This window comes from Strongylocentrotus purpuratus, unplaced genomic scaffold, assembly GCF_000002235.5.
Source record: "Strongylocentrotus purpuratus isolate Spur 01 unplaced genomic scaffold, Spur_5.0 spur5_scaffold_7, whole genome shotgun sequence".
NCBI classification, from domain to species: Eukaryota; Metazoa; Echinodermata; class Echinoidea; order Camarodonta; family Strongylocentrotidae; genus Strongylocentrotus; species Strongylocentrotus purpuratus.
In genome coordinates this window covers 10,885,107-10,900,130 of record NW_022145613.1, presented here as the reverse complement: position 1 = coordinate 10,900,130, position 15,024 = coordinate 10,885,107, and the positions used below count along the sequence as shown (strand labels likewise).

Sequence of the window (15,024 nt, the reverse complement as noted above, 5' to 3'; positions counted from 1 at the left end):
TTGCGACTTTTGAATTATTTTGATTGTTTTTTCCTCGGCCCTTCTGAGACAATATAACATATGGTGGGAATATTTACTCTCTGAAAAAACAATCCAGTTTCTGTTTTTAACAAAGAAAAACAAAGCTTAGAGATGGCGTTCTTAGTGATGAAATCTGAGGATTCAGGATGCGAACACTACTAAAAACCGTTGATTCTTATTTCTTCTCCAAACAGTCCGCGTCCTTGACTGGGCCTCTCCATGACTTGGGGAAAGTATGACTTTAATTGTTGGGTAAACGAGAGGGAAAGTACCTTACAAATCATGTCTACCAAAAAACAAACAAAATCAAGCCAAATATAAAAATAACTGGCTGCCAAAGAGGTATATAGTAGCGTTATCATTGGCTGCTCAACAGCATCAAGTGGACTTCAACTACTCGAACCTGACGTGAGAGCGTTTTCCTGTAAGGAAATACCTTATGAGGAACTACAACCTCTCTTTTTTTTCAGTAAGCTTAGTTCCGCTTTGATTGCCGAAGGTACACGGGGAATGGAAAAACATTTGTTTTAATGACAGAGAAAGAGAGAGGTGGGAGAGAGATTGAGATAGATTAAGGTGTCATTTTCTCTCAATTGAGGAAGTTGTTGTGTCTATTAGCGTGTAATAGCATGCACATGAATGAACAAGTCAGCGATCATGTGGTTGAAATGAAGTGGAGAGGAAGAGGAGGGTGGGGATGAGTACTGTTTGGGGGATTTTTTTTCTTTCTGCGGTCCCGCGAGCGCACCACCTGATAGTGTGAGGGTTAAGGTGAGAGGTCGGAGGGGATTGGGAAAACTGGGCCAAAGGGGTGCGAAGGCTGCAGCATGGGGAGGGGAGGGGAGGATAAAGCAAAGAAGGCTAATCCTGCCAATTTGAGGAGCTCACAGGATCGATTGGATCCGTCGTTAGCTCAGGACTGGTGGCTGCTAGAATAATTGAGATTTGGTCGATTCTTCTTGCAAAGAAAAGATGACGATGAGCTCTGAAAACTATCAGTTTTTCTTTGAGATGTTCTCCGTGTGTTTGTGCATATAATTTGTGCAAGAGATTTAGATCTTTGTTTTCTTTCTCAATCGGTGGCTGGCAACCGATTGAGGAAGCCGACAGACGACGACGTTAAAGTGGCAAAAGCAAAGCTCTTGCCAGAATTCAAATTTCCAATGCATTTCATTTAAGAAAAAAGAAGTAAAAACAATGTCTTAAAGGTACTATGTCCCATTTGCAGGCCAAAAAAATGAAAATGTTAAATTCCAACTGCATTTGAAAGATAATACTAATTTAGAACTTCCCTAAACAAGGTGGGGCTTGAAAATGTCTTCAAGTGGGAAAATAACGACTATTAATTGTCAAATCGACTTTAGGGCTATAGAGCCCAAAAGTAATAGTCTTGTTTTTCAGACAATTGTACGTGGTCATACGTTTTATGCTGCGCAAAGATTCAATCAGTTTAATCTTGGCCATCACAAGAAGTGGGTTATTGATGTAGACAAATACTCATGTACCCTTTACAACTCTTTTCATGTATGTTATTACCAAGGAAGAAAAAAAGCCAGTCAGTTGCTCAATAGTGCCTGACAGTGAAGTCTAGCAAGTAAACGGGTTTCCTTGCATAATTTGAATATGAGGACACTGCCAACGTTTAAATTTCACAGATAGGACATACATGACATATTCATACTTCTTGCAAAGTTCTACAGAATTTGAGGTTGGCTGCAAAAGGGACATAGTACCTTTAAAGACTCTGTTTGGGTAGGTTGGAATAGGCCTAGATCGTTTCCATCTCTCAGTAGTCTAATTTTACATATGCTGTAAAGAAAACTTGGACAACAAGGAAATTGATTAAATTTCTCTCCCAGTATTAATTCTGACCAAAAAAGTGATGAGGTTCTCTTAATCGCCTTGCCGTCCTATTGTTGTTACAGATACCAAGAATATTTTCATTTAGGTATACCATTCCATACTTGTAGTAGCTATTAATTTCAACAGTCGTATCAATTCTCCCAGTGTAATTTACTTCCTCTTTCTCCTGTTATTTCACTCTCCCCAACTTTCCCCTCCTGTGTAAAAAAAAAAACTTCCCTGTTTTTCCTTTTTATCGTCTTGCTGTCTCACATGTCTTTTCTTGCCCCAAATTACTATTTTTTTGGCTATTTTATTAGCTCTTTCTTTGTAACACTTGTTTCTTTTCCTTACACCCTCCCCCCCCCACCCCCACCTTTCTAATTCCTTCATCCTCTCTCTCTTGTTTGTTTTTAAACATTGTCTATATAACCTCCTCTTTTTCTCTTCCATAATTCTGTTCTCATTTCATCAATATACCCCTCCATCTTCTCTTTAGAGTGTATCTGCCTATTATCACTATTTCATCTTCTCTTCCATCTTACTTTATGCCCCCCCCCCCACCTTCTGTCATTGTTTCCCTCTGCTCTAACTTTCCCTCCTGAACTTTCAGCTCCCAACATGAAAATAGTTCTTATCAATAAATATTAAAACTATTCCTTGTACCGATAGGAATCATCAACAAACAAAATTAAATTTTTTGTTAATATTTCTCATTTGAATTTATTTTCATTTGAAGATATTTTACTAATTGATAAACCGCAAAAACTCTTCATTTTATGTCGGTCACTCTTGCCAAATATATTCAAGTCATAAGACCTTTTCGAAATGGATGAACCTATAAAGCCCTGCTCTTAATTCATAGTCTAGGGGGTGGGGTGGGGTGGGAATATATATTGTCTGCATTTATAGAGCAAAAAGGGCGTTCACACACTTTGACATATAGTTATAATGCCTTTCTGGCTCTTAGCATATTGAAATCATGCTCGGTCAGATTGTTATTCGACTTCAAATTCATCTCAAAAGTAGTCTGCGTACCATCATCCATCATGTGTTTAATTGGGCCTGGAAGTATGGTAGAATATTAGGAGCCGTTTCAACCATCTTCTGTTTTTCATTGAGGCTTCTTCTTGTCTGGGAAGATCTTTTTTTTTTTCTTCATAAATCTAAAAACCTCTCTTCTGTCCGTCTGTCCTCCTTTCTAATAAATATCTGTCACGTTTGAGCCCTTCGTTTAACTCATTTATCTCCCGATTTCAGAGTCTTTTGTATTTCTTTCAAATTCGTTTCAATATTTAACCCAGCATTCATTGACAAGACACAAGAGAAGTGGGTCTGGCAGCAGTTTTGTACAAAATTTGGGGTCTTCAAGGATTTTATTTTATCCTGAAGAGCTTATGTATTTATAAGGCAAGAACATTTTATTTATCATTAAATGTGAAGCCCTACTTTTACTGCAGTTCTCAGACATAAAATGAAGATTTACATTTTCTTATTTAAAAAAGCAGATTAGCCCAGATGGTTGTAAAGAATATATATAAACTAATTATTCCCAAATCCAGACTCTCATTTACCCCCCCCCCCCAAAAAAAAAGTTTTACAGTGGTTGCTTCAAAAACATAGAATAATACCCCACTTTCAATCAGAGAATTATTAATTCTTTCAAAAGATCCCTTAAAATATGCTTTTCCCCTTAGTCACCTAATTCCATTAAAACTCTTTTTTAGGAGTCTAGGTGTTTCATATTTCACTTCATATCTGTAATGATGTAGCGCTAAAGTACTTTTTGTTTTTTAGCGCTCCTAAATTATTGATATTGTTAATAATATTTCAAGTGAATTAAAGTTCTATATTTGTGACTTCATCACTTCCTACTGTGGCCTTATTGTTAACACATTACAGCAAATAATTACTTTCAATATATGTGCTTATCAAACAAATTTAATCACAAAAGTGAAACAAGGAACCTTGGAAAATCCATATAGGAATTGTTTTGATCACATATTAATGACTTTTCAACATTTGAAGAAAAAAATTGATAGTCCCCTTCAGACAACAAAGATTTTAAAAAATACATACCAATAAAATAAGTAGTTATAAAGCTCTTTATAAGTTTCAATGACTTTTATAATCGGCTTAGAAATAACCACTTTCTATAAAAAAGGAACTCAAATTGTTAAAATGTATTGAAGGAAATAAGGTCGATATCTTTATGCATGTGTTAGGTCACATGATGATTTGGTCGAGACCTGTCATGTGCCTCGCATTGCCGAGTTGAGACATAGCCGCACAATCCACAAGAATAAATCTCCAAGTGACTTTGCTTAGATCCATGAACGACGTGATCCGCTGGCGTTCAGTAATTCATCAGCCCCCTCTTGCGTGATTCACAAGTCTCCAAACACGTCGCAGATTAACCAAATTGACTTTGATATCATAGAATGCGGGATTAAGCCGGGAGGGCGTGCCCCCCGGCAACCACTAATCCCCCCTAAATCTTATTCCTAACTACTGATTTTATTTCCCTGCCAAATGAATATCGGATTAATCATTAATGAGAATACATAATTCAGTAGTCAGCGGCTGCGAGGGTTTGTGGGCAACTCTTTGACATGTTTTTTTCCTCTCTCTTTCCGATCTCGGCTCGCGTCTTGTGCTCCGCGTCGAGTCGGAGTTACATTCATGGCACAGTCATAGAATTGTATCATGTTTCTTGCGTCGTATAAGGTTTTTTGGCTAATACCTTAAGCCTTTACTGTAATTTCTGTGACACTGAATGCCACGGGCACACCCTCACCAAAATACATGAACCTTAGGGTCTATGTGGCAACGTGACTCTCTGCTTCTTAGGCTTAACCCGTCACAGTTCAGTCTGAGAGCTGATTTGCATATATAGTCTGAAGGGAAAAAAAAGAATTTATGAAAAAAGGAAATCAAGAAATTAATATCAAAACCATAAATTTTTGATATTAGTAAAAAGGAGAAAGATATCATAGAAATGATCCTAAAGAGTGAAACTTACCTGTGAAAAAAATAAATGAAATTTTAACGTTTTGTGGTTACATATTTTGAAAGGGGGGCTGGCTCTATTTGAAGCTTTTGTTCTTCTCATACAAGCAAGAATGGATTGAACATGATTTCTAAAATCTGTTATGAGCTATGAAGAAAAGAAGTGAGGAATTGAATCTACTTACAAAATACAAATTCCACTAATGGGGAGGGGCGGGAGGGATAATAGCTTAAAGATTGATTGTTTCTGAAGCTTTGTTTAGGATAGAAAGAATGGTATTATAACAAAATACAGCAGATAAGGCTTTCCTAAATTCTTATACTATGATTACAATCAAACAAACCAAGCATTTTGTTCCTTTCAAAGAGATTTGCTCACAAATTGAGCAATGGAAAGGAGGAAACCTGAATACCATCTTCAAATTTCACGATTCTCATCCTCATTAGTCAAATTGGCAATCGGAGTATCTTATTGGGAAGTGAGAAGACTTGGAAAGACTTTGGAAGTTTCCTGAAGAACAGAAGCCAGGAATTAGGAAAGTCTTAGCTCCATAACCAGACAGCTATCAGGTTTTCTCCCCGATTTCCTCTCCTTAATTTTACCCCTAATTGAGAAGATATCATTGCAAGGTCATCGCCGATAATGACTTTGAATCGTGGATGCGACAGTTTGTACACTTTCATTTAGTTTGCTCTTGTATCAATTTTCTGGTATTGATACAAAGAAATGGTTACTTTCAAAGGTTATGTATTTTGTTGCATCAATGTAAAATAAAGAGAGTGAGGCATTGCAAACATTGATGACTTATATCTGAAGGAACAAATAGAAATATTTACCCTTAAATTTCAAGAAATGTTGTCTTTAGAGCTAAGTTTTGAATGTCATGATTGACCAATGTTCAAAGTTATTCCACAGAGACTGAATGTCTATAAACTTTGTAGGATGCATTTTTGTAGTGGTGAGAACAAAAATGAGGTAGAAGAAGTAGAAGACATAGAAGGAAGCAAAAGAGTAGTAGGAAGGAAACGGGGAAATCATAGGAAAGATCTAAAATAGAACAAGGAACATGATTATGATAAAAAAAGAAGTAGCAATGGTAGAAGCTAAATGCTGAACTATGCCACAAAAAGGCACTTTGCCAAAAAACATTTTTCTTTTTATCAAAAAATGTTTGAGCAAAGTTTAGGAAAGAAATTAGGAAAGTCTTCACATTTTTAGTTTTCTTGTTATAAAATTTGAAGTAACATTATCTATGGCAGGAAATTAAAGAAACTATCAAAATCACTCATGTTCAAAGAAAGAAAAGGACAGTTGTTTCAACTGTTTGATTCAGCTGGTCATTTAAGACGATATGCTTTAATCCTTCACCCCTCTTAATCCTAATTCACGCCCTACGTGATGATGCCCCCATTGTCCAGAATGGCAACGAGATCTGTTGAAGGAGAGCGTTCAAGATATTTAACCCCTGTGACACCAAGGCATGTTCATATTACATGGGATGGGAACTTCTTATCAGATGTTGGCGTTGAAAGGGTTTATAAGAAGAGGGAAAGATCAGTTTCGAATGGAGAAATATGAAACATTAATGAGAGGAAGTACACTGGGAAGGACATGTTTATGATCCTTATCTCTGAGTGTTCTTAACGCTTTGCGTTGCGTTCCACGATTAACGTTACTCCTCATAGGAACCCTCGACATTCTGCGAGAAGGAGGAGGTTAAGGAGTAAGAGGAGTAGAGGGTGATTAAAGGGATAAGACTCAATGGTCAAATTGAGTAAGAATTGGATTGGACGCGCAGACGGGTGATTTTAATCGCTTGCCCCTTAAAAGACAAAGGAAGACGGATATGGCTTGAGGTATGATTAAAAAGGGAGGGCACAGCTTTGAGGAAGAATGGCCAATGATTCTTATCTCTTGTGGTCAATCAAGATGGGAGGAGTTTATTAAATATTCATGATAATTATTTATGATTTTTGTACAAAATTGAAAACAGTTGTTGGTCGTAGTGTCTCAGTAATCTATGATTAGGATTAACTTGTCATTCATGAATCACTTTTATGAGAGAGAGATAGAGATAGAGAGAGAGAGAGAGAGAGAGAAACATTTGTGCTGAACAAAAATGAGAAAGATCTGAAAAATGAAAGAGAGAGAGAGAGAGAGAGAGAGAGTGGGTAAAGAGGGGGGGGGGGGGGGAGTTGATAAAAATGAGAGTTTAAAAGAGAGAAAGAAGGAGATAATGAGAAAAATGTAATAAGAATGAGAGACAAGGAGAAGAGAGAGAAAGATTGGGAGAATGAGACAGAAAGAAAGAGAATGAGTGAAAGAAAAAATAGAAAGAGAGATAGATATATATATATATACATAGAGAGAAAGAGAGAGAGAGAGGCTTAGCTGAACTTGTATTTGAAGAAATACAGCAAGAACTGGTCGTTGATGATTATCTATTAATACTGGATTTGCAGTTGCTTCCGCTATGTTATAACACACCCTAGTTACGAAGCATCGCATTTGCTCAGCTATCACTCAGGCCATCTAAGAAGGCAGGCCGATTGCTTAAGATGCTGATCTTTTATACGCTTATTCATTGCCCAAGCATTAAATGTGCCCCAAGTATGAGGGTAAATTTCAATATTAATAGGTTATAATTAGTTCAATTTTTAGGTCTAATTACTTTTCTTAAAGGAGCGTTGAAATATCTTAGTCACAAATGTGATATGAATTTAATTTAATTCATTATGCAACCCTCTTTCTGATTTTCCCATGTGGGCCTTTTTTTCCTTGATATTAACAATATCAATGTATCTGTTCATATTCAATATATTTCTCTCTTTAACTTGAATGCAATTAATGTAATGTACACTTAATGTAACTATTTAAGATTAAAGCATGCCTGGATGATCGAAAGCTGGCTGTAAAACATACTTAACACAAAACACACACCTTTAGAGCTTTCAATGGTAAGGTAACTGAAAGAACTATTTAATTCAAAGTTTTGTAGATTTATTGCAGCTCTTGAGATGCCAAGGATAATTAAAAGAAAAACATACAAAGAAAGCCATGTTTTCCCGATATTTCACCGTCCCTTTTGGTTTCATATGTCCTAATTTAATAGGCATAACAAAGCTTCCACAACTTTTGAATGCTATATGTTCCAATTGTCTCAATAAACTAATACCTGGCTTTAGTACTATATGTTTTGTATTCTGAGAGCAAAAAGGTCCATAACTCATATACCTTGACATAGAGTTAATAGCTTTCTGGCTCTCAAATAAGTGGTTTGATCTCATTTGCAGCCCAGGCTGTCAAGGGCGTTGAATTATTAATTAGAAGTTACCTATCTTTATGACAAAAGGGTGGTGCCAGTAATGAGACCCACAGAAAGCCATTTTCTTTACTCTCTTCATTTTTTATGTTGGTCTCATATGTTCTGACTAGGTATGCATCACGCAACCTTCACAACATTATTAACCTATATTTCCATTGTCTCGTGAAAGTAATGAGGGATTAAAAGCGACATCTCACAGTTTTCTTTGTGTTTTTCCACGCACGCCAACTTTTTGTACTCAAGGGAGCAGTCTGAAATATATGTCTTGGCTTTGACAATTTGAATCACGATCCATGATCAGTGTTTTAAAGGATTAAAGTAACATCTCAAAGTTTTCTTTGTGTTTTCCCACACACGCGTCACCTCTTTGTTTTCATAGGGAGCAGTTTGAAATTCGCCCCGACTTAGACATTTTTAATCGCGATGCGTGATTAGCGTTTTAATCTCGCCTGATCTGGTTCGAGAAGTATCAGGTAATTATCACCGTCGTCTGAATCACGTGGTGATGAAATCCGCGCTCCAGATTAACGACTCACCAGGCTGTGCCTGAGCGAACCGTATTAAGATGTAGTTGGGATTTGAAATATTTTCAAGCCAGTCATAATTCGGCCTATTTTGGGGTGTGGATCGAGAGAAAGAGAGGCATATAAGTTCATTCAATATTTCCATCTTCCAGACGAGATGATGATTCAATTGAAGTGAATCATGCACTGCCTCCTTGCTTTGTCTCTCGTTGTTTTTCAGTAATGTCCTCTGAGATATGCATAGGCATATATGGCCAAAATTGTTGTAAAAGTTGTCTTAGTGGTCGGATATCAATCTTACAGTAAGCTTACAGTACCCAAAAGTACTTCCTTCAAAAGCAGTTGTACTTTAATAGTGGTATCAGAGAAGTTAAAGAGGTTTGAAATAGACGAGTCTATTCATACAATGCTAACAAATTTATACAGTTTTTCTGTATCTATTCTAGTGTTTTTTGTAAATTTGGCAATGATATTGGAAGATGTATTTACAGACCATCCTCAATGGAATAGGGAATGATTCAAGAACTTTAAAAGGAACCAAACTCGATTGTGTGTATCATGCTTCTCCTTTCTTTAACACAGAAAGGTTACTGAGCTTCTGAAACTATTTGAATGATAAATTGGAATAGATTCAGAGAGAAGACAATCAGCTGATAAAAAGAAACGGTAGTGATATTCTCAGATATTGTAAATGTCTCATTTATCTGACCAATTGATAGTTTTACAATGATTGAAGATGTTATAATGTTCCATTTGGTTTATATTTAGTGTAATACAAGAAGTAAAATGCAGGATCTGTATAAAATTTAATGGACGCATTACTTTGTACCAATTAGTTTACATGTGGAGGATCTTTGTGGCATTTAAAAGTAAATTTTGTTATAATCATGCTTTTCTGCATTCTATTTCGACCATCTTCTTGTTTTCTCTTGAACAAAGGAACTGTAGATTTTTGATTTGATACCTACACAGCCTTAAATGATATTGTGAAGTGTATTAAGAAACTACCCACCATTTTCTTGAGCCACCATAAGTTTGAAGGTTAAATGGACTTGCCAGTCCCATGTTTTAACAAAGATCATTTATTAAAATTCAGAAAGGAAACAAAAAATTGTTTATCAGATGACTGTATTCGTGATACAATTTTGAAGGGCATGTTTTTTATATTTATTGATATTTATTGTTAATGATTTATCATTTATTATATAAAATGACTCTTCAGTAACCTCTTTCTATATGCGTGGGTTGCTTTACAAACTGTTTTAACGTCAGGAAGTTTGGTTAGTAACGATAGTAAACATCTCGCTTGCACCTTACTGTACGCCTCCGCAGTAAACAATGATCGGGTCCAGTACCTACACGATCTGGGCACACTTATCTCTGACATCGCCTTCCGGTTCTGTTGTTAGACCTGGTCTTATCTGGACCAGGGATCTTGAGTGACAGCTTGAGAAGCAAGGTGTTTGTCAAAAGAGAATTAAGATGACAAATTAGAAGCAGTGATGAGGGAGTCTAAAACACTTGCAAAAATTAAGTGTGAGGAAATGCTTAAATTAGTAGATTACAAGTATATAATCAAATTCACAAAAATTCATTCTCTCTTTGTAGCTTTTGCCAAAGTGGTAAGCTATTCTTTTCACTGTTTTTTTGTTTACCCTTACCTATTTAGTGGTGTATTTTGACTGTTTGAAGTACATTTCTCTTCAGGTGAAAAAAGTGTCTATTATTTATTACTGAAATATGCTCATTTAGAAATATAAATAAATTACATTTCACAAGGGAATGATTCTGAAAAAATTATATCACATATAAGATACTATATGTTACAATATATATATACTTTTTGCATTCAAAGATTAAGTTAACAATTTTAAATGCTGAAAAGAAGCACAACTTCAATCTTCTGCCCTAAAAAAATGTATTTTGGTACCACTAAGAAGCGTTAATCGCAAATAGTTGATGTTTATATTTCGGAAGTAACTGTAGTGCCACCTTTTCCTCAAAGAGATATCCTTTTGAACAATTCTAAAGGATGTACTTTTTCAGAGGTCTTTCAGAGGTTATTTATGTTTTTTAGCTTCCATCCTCCTTCATCAAGGTGGTTTTATCTGTCGGTAAATACCATTATCTCACGAGCTTCCGGTCTAAGCATACAAACCGATTGGCAAATTGAGTATTTAGCACCAAGCGTTATCTGGCCATGCCAAACTCGGTGTTAAACTACAAGTCGTAAAAGAGTTAAAGGTAAAGACCAGTAATGGTCATGCGATTGCATTGTGAAAGAAACGTTGTGGAATCGATCAGAAAAGGTTGATCATCTAGCATCTAGCTTCTGCAAGGTTCTGGAATCATCAAAATGATAAGAAATTTGGCCCATTCTTCGTAAAGTTACAAGCACTATACACAGAAAGATGTATATGGGACTACCCTATCTCTCTCACACGACCATGAGAGAAATAAATTTACCAAATATATGAATAAGTAGGCGGTTTCCCGGCAAATTTGTTATCATCATGTATTAGTCAAAACATATTCTTTCACATGATTGGTAATGAGAGCTTCCATTTCATTTTTTGAAATTGGGGCGTTACCAATACTGGTCTTTACCTTTAATCCCAGAGCGCAGATAAGGTTGCTCGTGTCACCTCAAGCAAGCAGAATCGACAGAATCGGCACAGACGAGGGCGCCAGACAAGCACACCTGGTCGCCAGACTTTAGGTAGTTGGGGATTTGGAGATTTGTTTTCTCTTCACCTTCCAAAGCTTTGTCCATATATACCTGCATCTATTGTTTTCTTTGAAATCACTTGTCCAACAAAGGAAACATATAAAAGCCCAGGACAAAACCAAAAAACAACAAAAAATATAGCATTACGATCATACTGTTTAATATAAAAAATAGTGATAATATAATAATGATGATAAAAATAATAAATATCGAAAACTTCTGTATAATGAAACAGAAATTTGATTGCAAAGACTAAAAACATATTCAATTCCGAATTTAAAATCAACAAGTATTCTCAATTATCATTATCATAAATACCTAGATTAGATCCTATCACCAAGATAAGTATATTACATTTGGTTTGCCAAAAGAGGGCAGTATGCTGAAAACTTGCTGATGCTAGCTAGGTTTATGTCTTTCTTTGTACCTGCAGTTGCTTAAATGAATTCGCAACTTCAATCTTAGAGTGTTTCCTGAGTCTGTCCTCAGCTGTCATCCTTATTCCCTTATATTCCCTTAAATTACCTTACATTAATCCTTTAACATATCAAAATCAATGATCTCTTCTTTGAAACAAGAATTAAAGTTTTGAAAGAGAAGGATCATTAAAAAAAAGTCTATCACAGAGTTAAAAACCTAACAAAACTCCAAGATGTATTTTGGTGGGAATGGGGGCAAGCTGGGAGCTCTAGGAGTGTAAGCCCATCAATCATACCTGAGATTTCTTTGTGGTGTAACCAAAGGATACAGCACAATTTGGGGGTAATATCCCGGAACAAGATGGGAACAATTAAAGACGGTAATATCCAATTATAACCCACGTTCATACCAGAGTAAACTCTATGATAACCCTGGACTTCCTCCCCCCTCGACCCCTATACTCACCTCACCTCGATACCTGGGTAGATCATCTTGTTGCTGGTGGAGATGATGAGATAATGCTTTGACCGCCAAGAGCACTTGAGGAGGGAAGCCGGAGATTATCCAGAATGAGTTTAGCAGGTTGCCTTGTCTGTCATGCCCTGATCAAGGGGACAAGGAGCGCTTAATCTCGCTGGATCACCCAGCAGATGCCCAAAACTTCTGCTCTTGAGCGAGCAGCAAGTAGCGGTTTTGGTTTTGGCGGCAGCGGCCAGCTAGCAAGGCATCTTTGGATGGTATGACCCCGCCTATCTTGCGGATGGCTGGGTCGGCCTGGTACCCTCGTTAGCGGCAAGAGATGGCTGAAAGAGCCTCACACCTGGGAAAGAGGGGTAACCTTCGCTACCCTAATTCCCAGTTTGGAGGAGGAGGAAGAGAAGATGTGAAAAACGGATGAGGTCTGAGAGAGAGCGAGACGGAGATGACAGATTTCTCCTTTAAAAATGAAGTTTTTGAGAACAGTAAATTAAGCTAAGGCTTTTCCCTTGTTCTTGTGGAACACTCTAGAATAAATCAAGAAAGGAATATATACATTTTTTGGGGGTAAAAGCTTTCATTAAAATGTTTCACTTATATTCAGAACCTGTGGTGCTATGTTTTGTTCATATAATTCATTCATTCATAAGTTCATTCCCACCCTTCCTAGACAAATACCTTTTCTTTGTAGCTTCAATTAGATCACATTTAGTACCTTGTTTTTTCATCCCTGCTCTATGCAGTAAGATTTTACTTTTACCCATGAAGAGTATTTGAACTTCGACTCTCTTGGTAACCTCTCAGCTATTTGCTCTTTTCCATCTAAACTTTCCAAACCCTCCTTCAAAGTTCCCTCTTGCACTTCCCCATGCAGACTTGTGCTACTCGATTTAGTTCATGCTCAGAATTATCTGATTTCATTCCTGACTTGTAAACGGTAAAGTGCAGTGGTCTTGCCACCACATAAATATTATTTTTTCAAACAAAGAGCTCCTTGCCCTTCTGTGAGTTCCCTTTTAACCTTATTGATAACTGATCTTGAAAATAGTCAGATTTATACCTATTGTGAAGTGAAATCCAAGCCAACCTGACTTCCAGCCGAACGTGTGGTTAAAGAAGGAAACAAATATGTTTTGAAAACACAAAAAGTTCATGTGAACTATTCTAGATTGGGAACATGCTTCTGAAATAATGTACTTTTAGGAAGCTGGACTACCATGTTTATGCCGATGACACAGGAAGGACTTTCTTGTGTTTTCTCTTGAAGTAGCATTTTTTGCTGCAATCTAGTTCCTCATATAAAAAGGGAAGAACCATGTTAAAATACATTTTTTTGTTTATTCATTAGTATGAAGAAAAAAATTTAAATGAATAAAATCAATTGTCATTGTTGCAAATTTTTAGTATTGTATCATATCTTTTTATTCTACTATTTTTTTTAGGGGATGGTTATTTTGCATGCATTGTAGTCATTGGTAGACAAAGCTGTTGAGGTTGTCTAGAGAATCTTTTGAACATTATGCAAACCAAATATTTCAATATGTTATAAAATATTCCTTTGGCCAGTAACTCGAAACTGTCGTTTAACAATACATATTTCATTGGGATGTCCATTAACTTAGACTTATGATGGTCTTGAAAAAGAAATTAACCCCTGGTGTCTATGACTTGAACAAAGACCTTTTTCTTATGAATTTTGTTTTTCATTAATTGTTCTCACTATCCCAGGTACATCCATTCCAAGGAGAAACCCTTCAAATGCGGAGAGTGCGGGAAAGGCTTCTGCCAAGCGAGGACCCTGGCCGTCCACAAGACCCTCCACATGCAGCAGTCGCCCCACAAGTGCGCCACCTGCGGCCGAACCTTCAACCAGCGGAGTAACCTCAAGACCCATCTCCTGACGCACACCGACATCAAACCTTTCAACTGTCCAAACTGCGGCAAGGTGTTCAGGCGGAACTGCGACCTGAGGCGGCACAGCTTCACCCACAACGAGTGTGTCGGGGCCATCCAGGCTGCAGCCGCTGCTGCTGCTGCGGCTGCCGCGGCCGCCGGCACGACGGGGTCGATGACGAACGAGCCCATGCACTCCGGTTGCGCCACACTTGTAGAGGTTGCCAACTGATGAAAGACTTAAATTGTCCTATGACTCTCTTCAAGGTGTCCAACGAAGACTGATGAAGTGCTTCATAGGGTCATCATTGGTGAATGGATGAGACTAAGAGTACTTTGAGTATCCTTGACCCTTTGAGAAGTCTTGTATCCAAGCTGATGAACTTCCTACACTTGCTTGACTGTCTGGCACAGCAGAGGTTGAAATTTAGTCGAGGATATTATTGACATTTCTTCAAATGCATCACTATGTATCATACTATAGGCTGTGATGATCAATCTTTCGTTGTTGGACTTTCCATCTTTTGAGACACTGTGAACAGGGAAGAATGATTAAATACTTAATAAAGAACAAATCAGCAAATGTAACCAGTACAACTTGGAAAAATGTAATTGTTCCCTTTTCTGTACACATTGACAAGACTACTTTTGCAAAAAATATTAGAATATAATTTGCTAAAGTGGCAGTTTGTAAATACTTTTTTGTATTCAAGGGCGATACTGATGCACCGACTCGGCGATAAAAAGGGCACAGAACTTTGAACTTGTAATTTGTTTTCAGTAT

The 15,024-nt window shown here is 37.1% G+C and overlaps 1 protein-coding gene across 2 annotated transcripts in view; it reads left to right on the top strand.

Annotated features, from left to right (window-relative positions):
- The window catches only part of LOC575703 (protein odd-skipped-related 2), a 44,825-nt gene extending 29,801 nt beyond the window's left edge, over positions 1-15,024 (top strand). For both annotated transcript variants that reach the window (XM_011679708.2, XM_776089.5), the window contains exon 3: positions 14,076-15,024. In XM_011679708.2, coding sequence (XP_011678010.2) covers positions 14,076-14,472 — 397 coding nt within the window. In that variant the 3' untranslated portion in view covers positions 14,473-15,024. The remainder of the gene's footprint in view (positions 1-14,075) is intronic.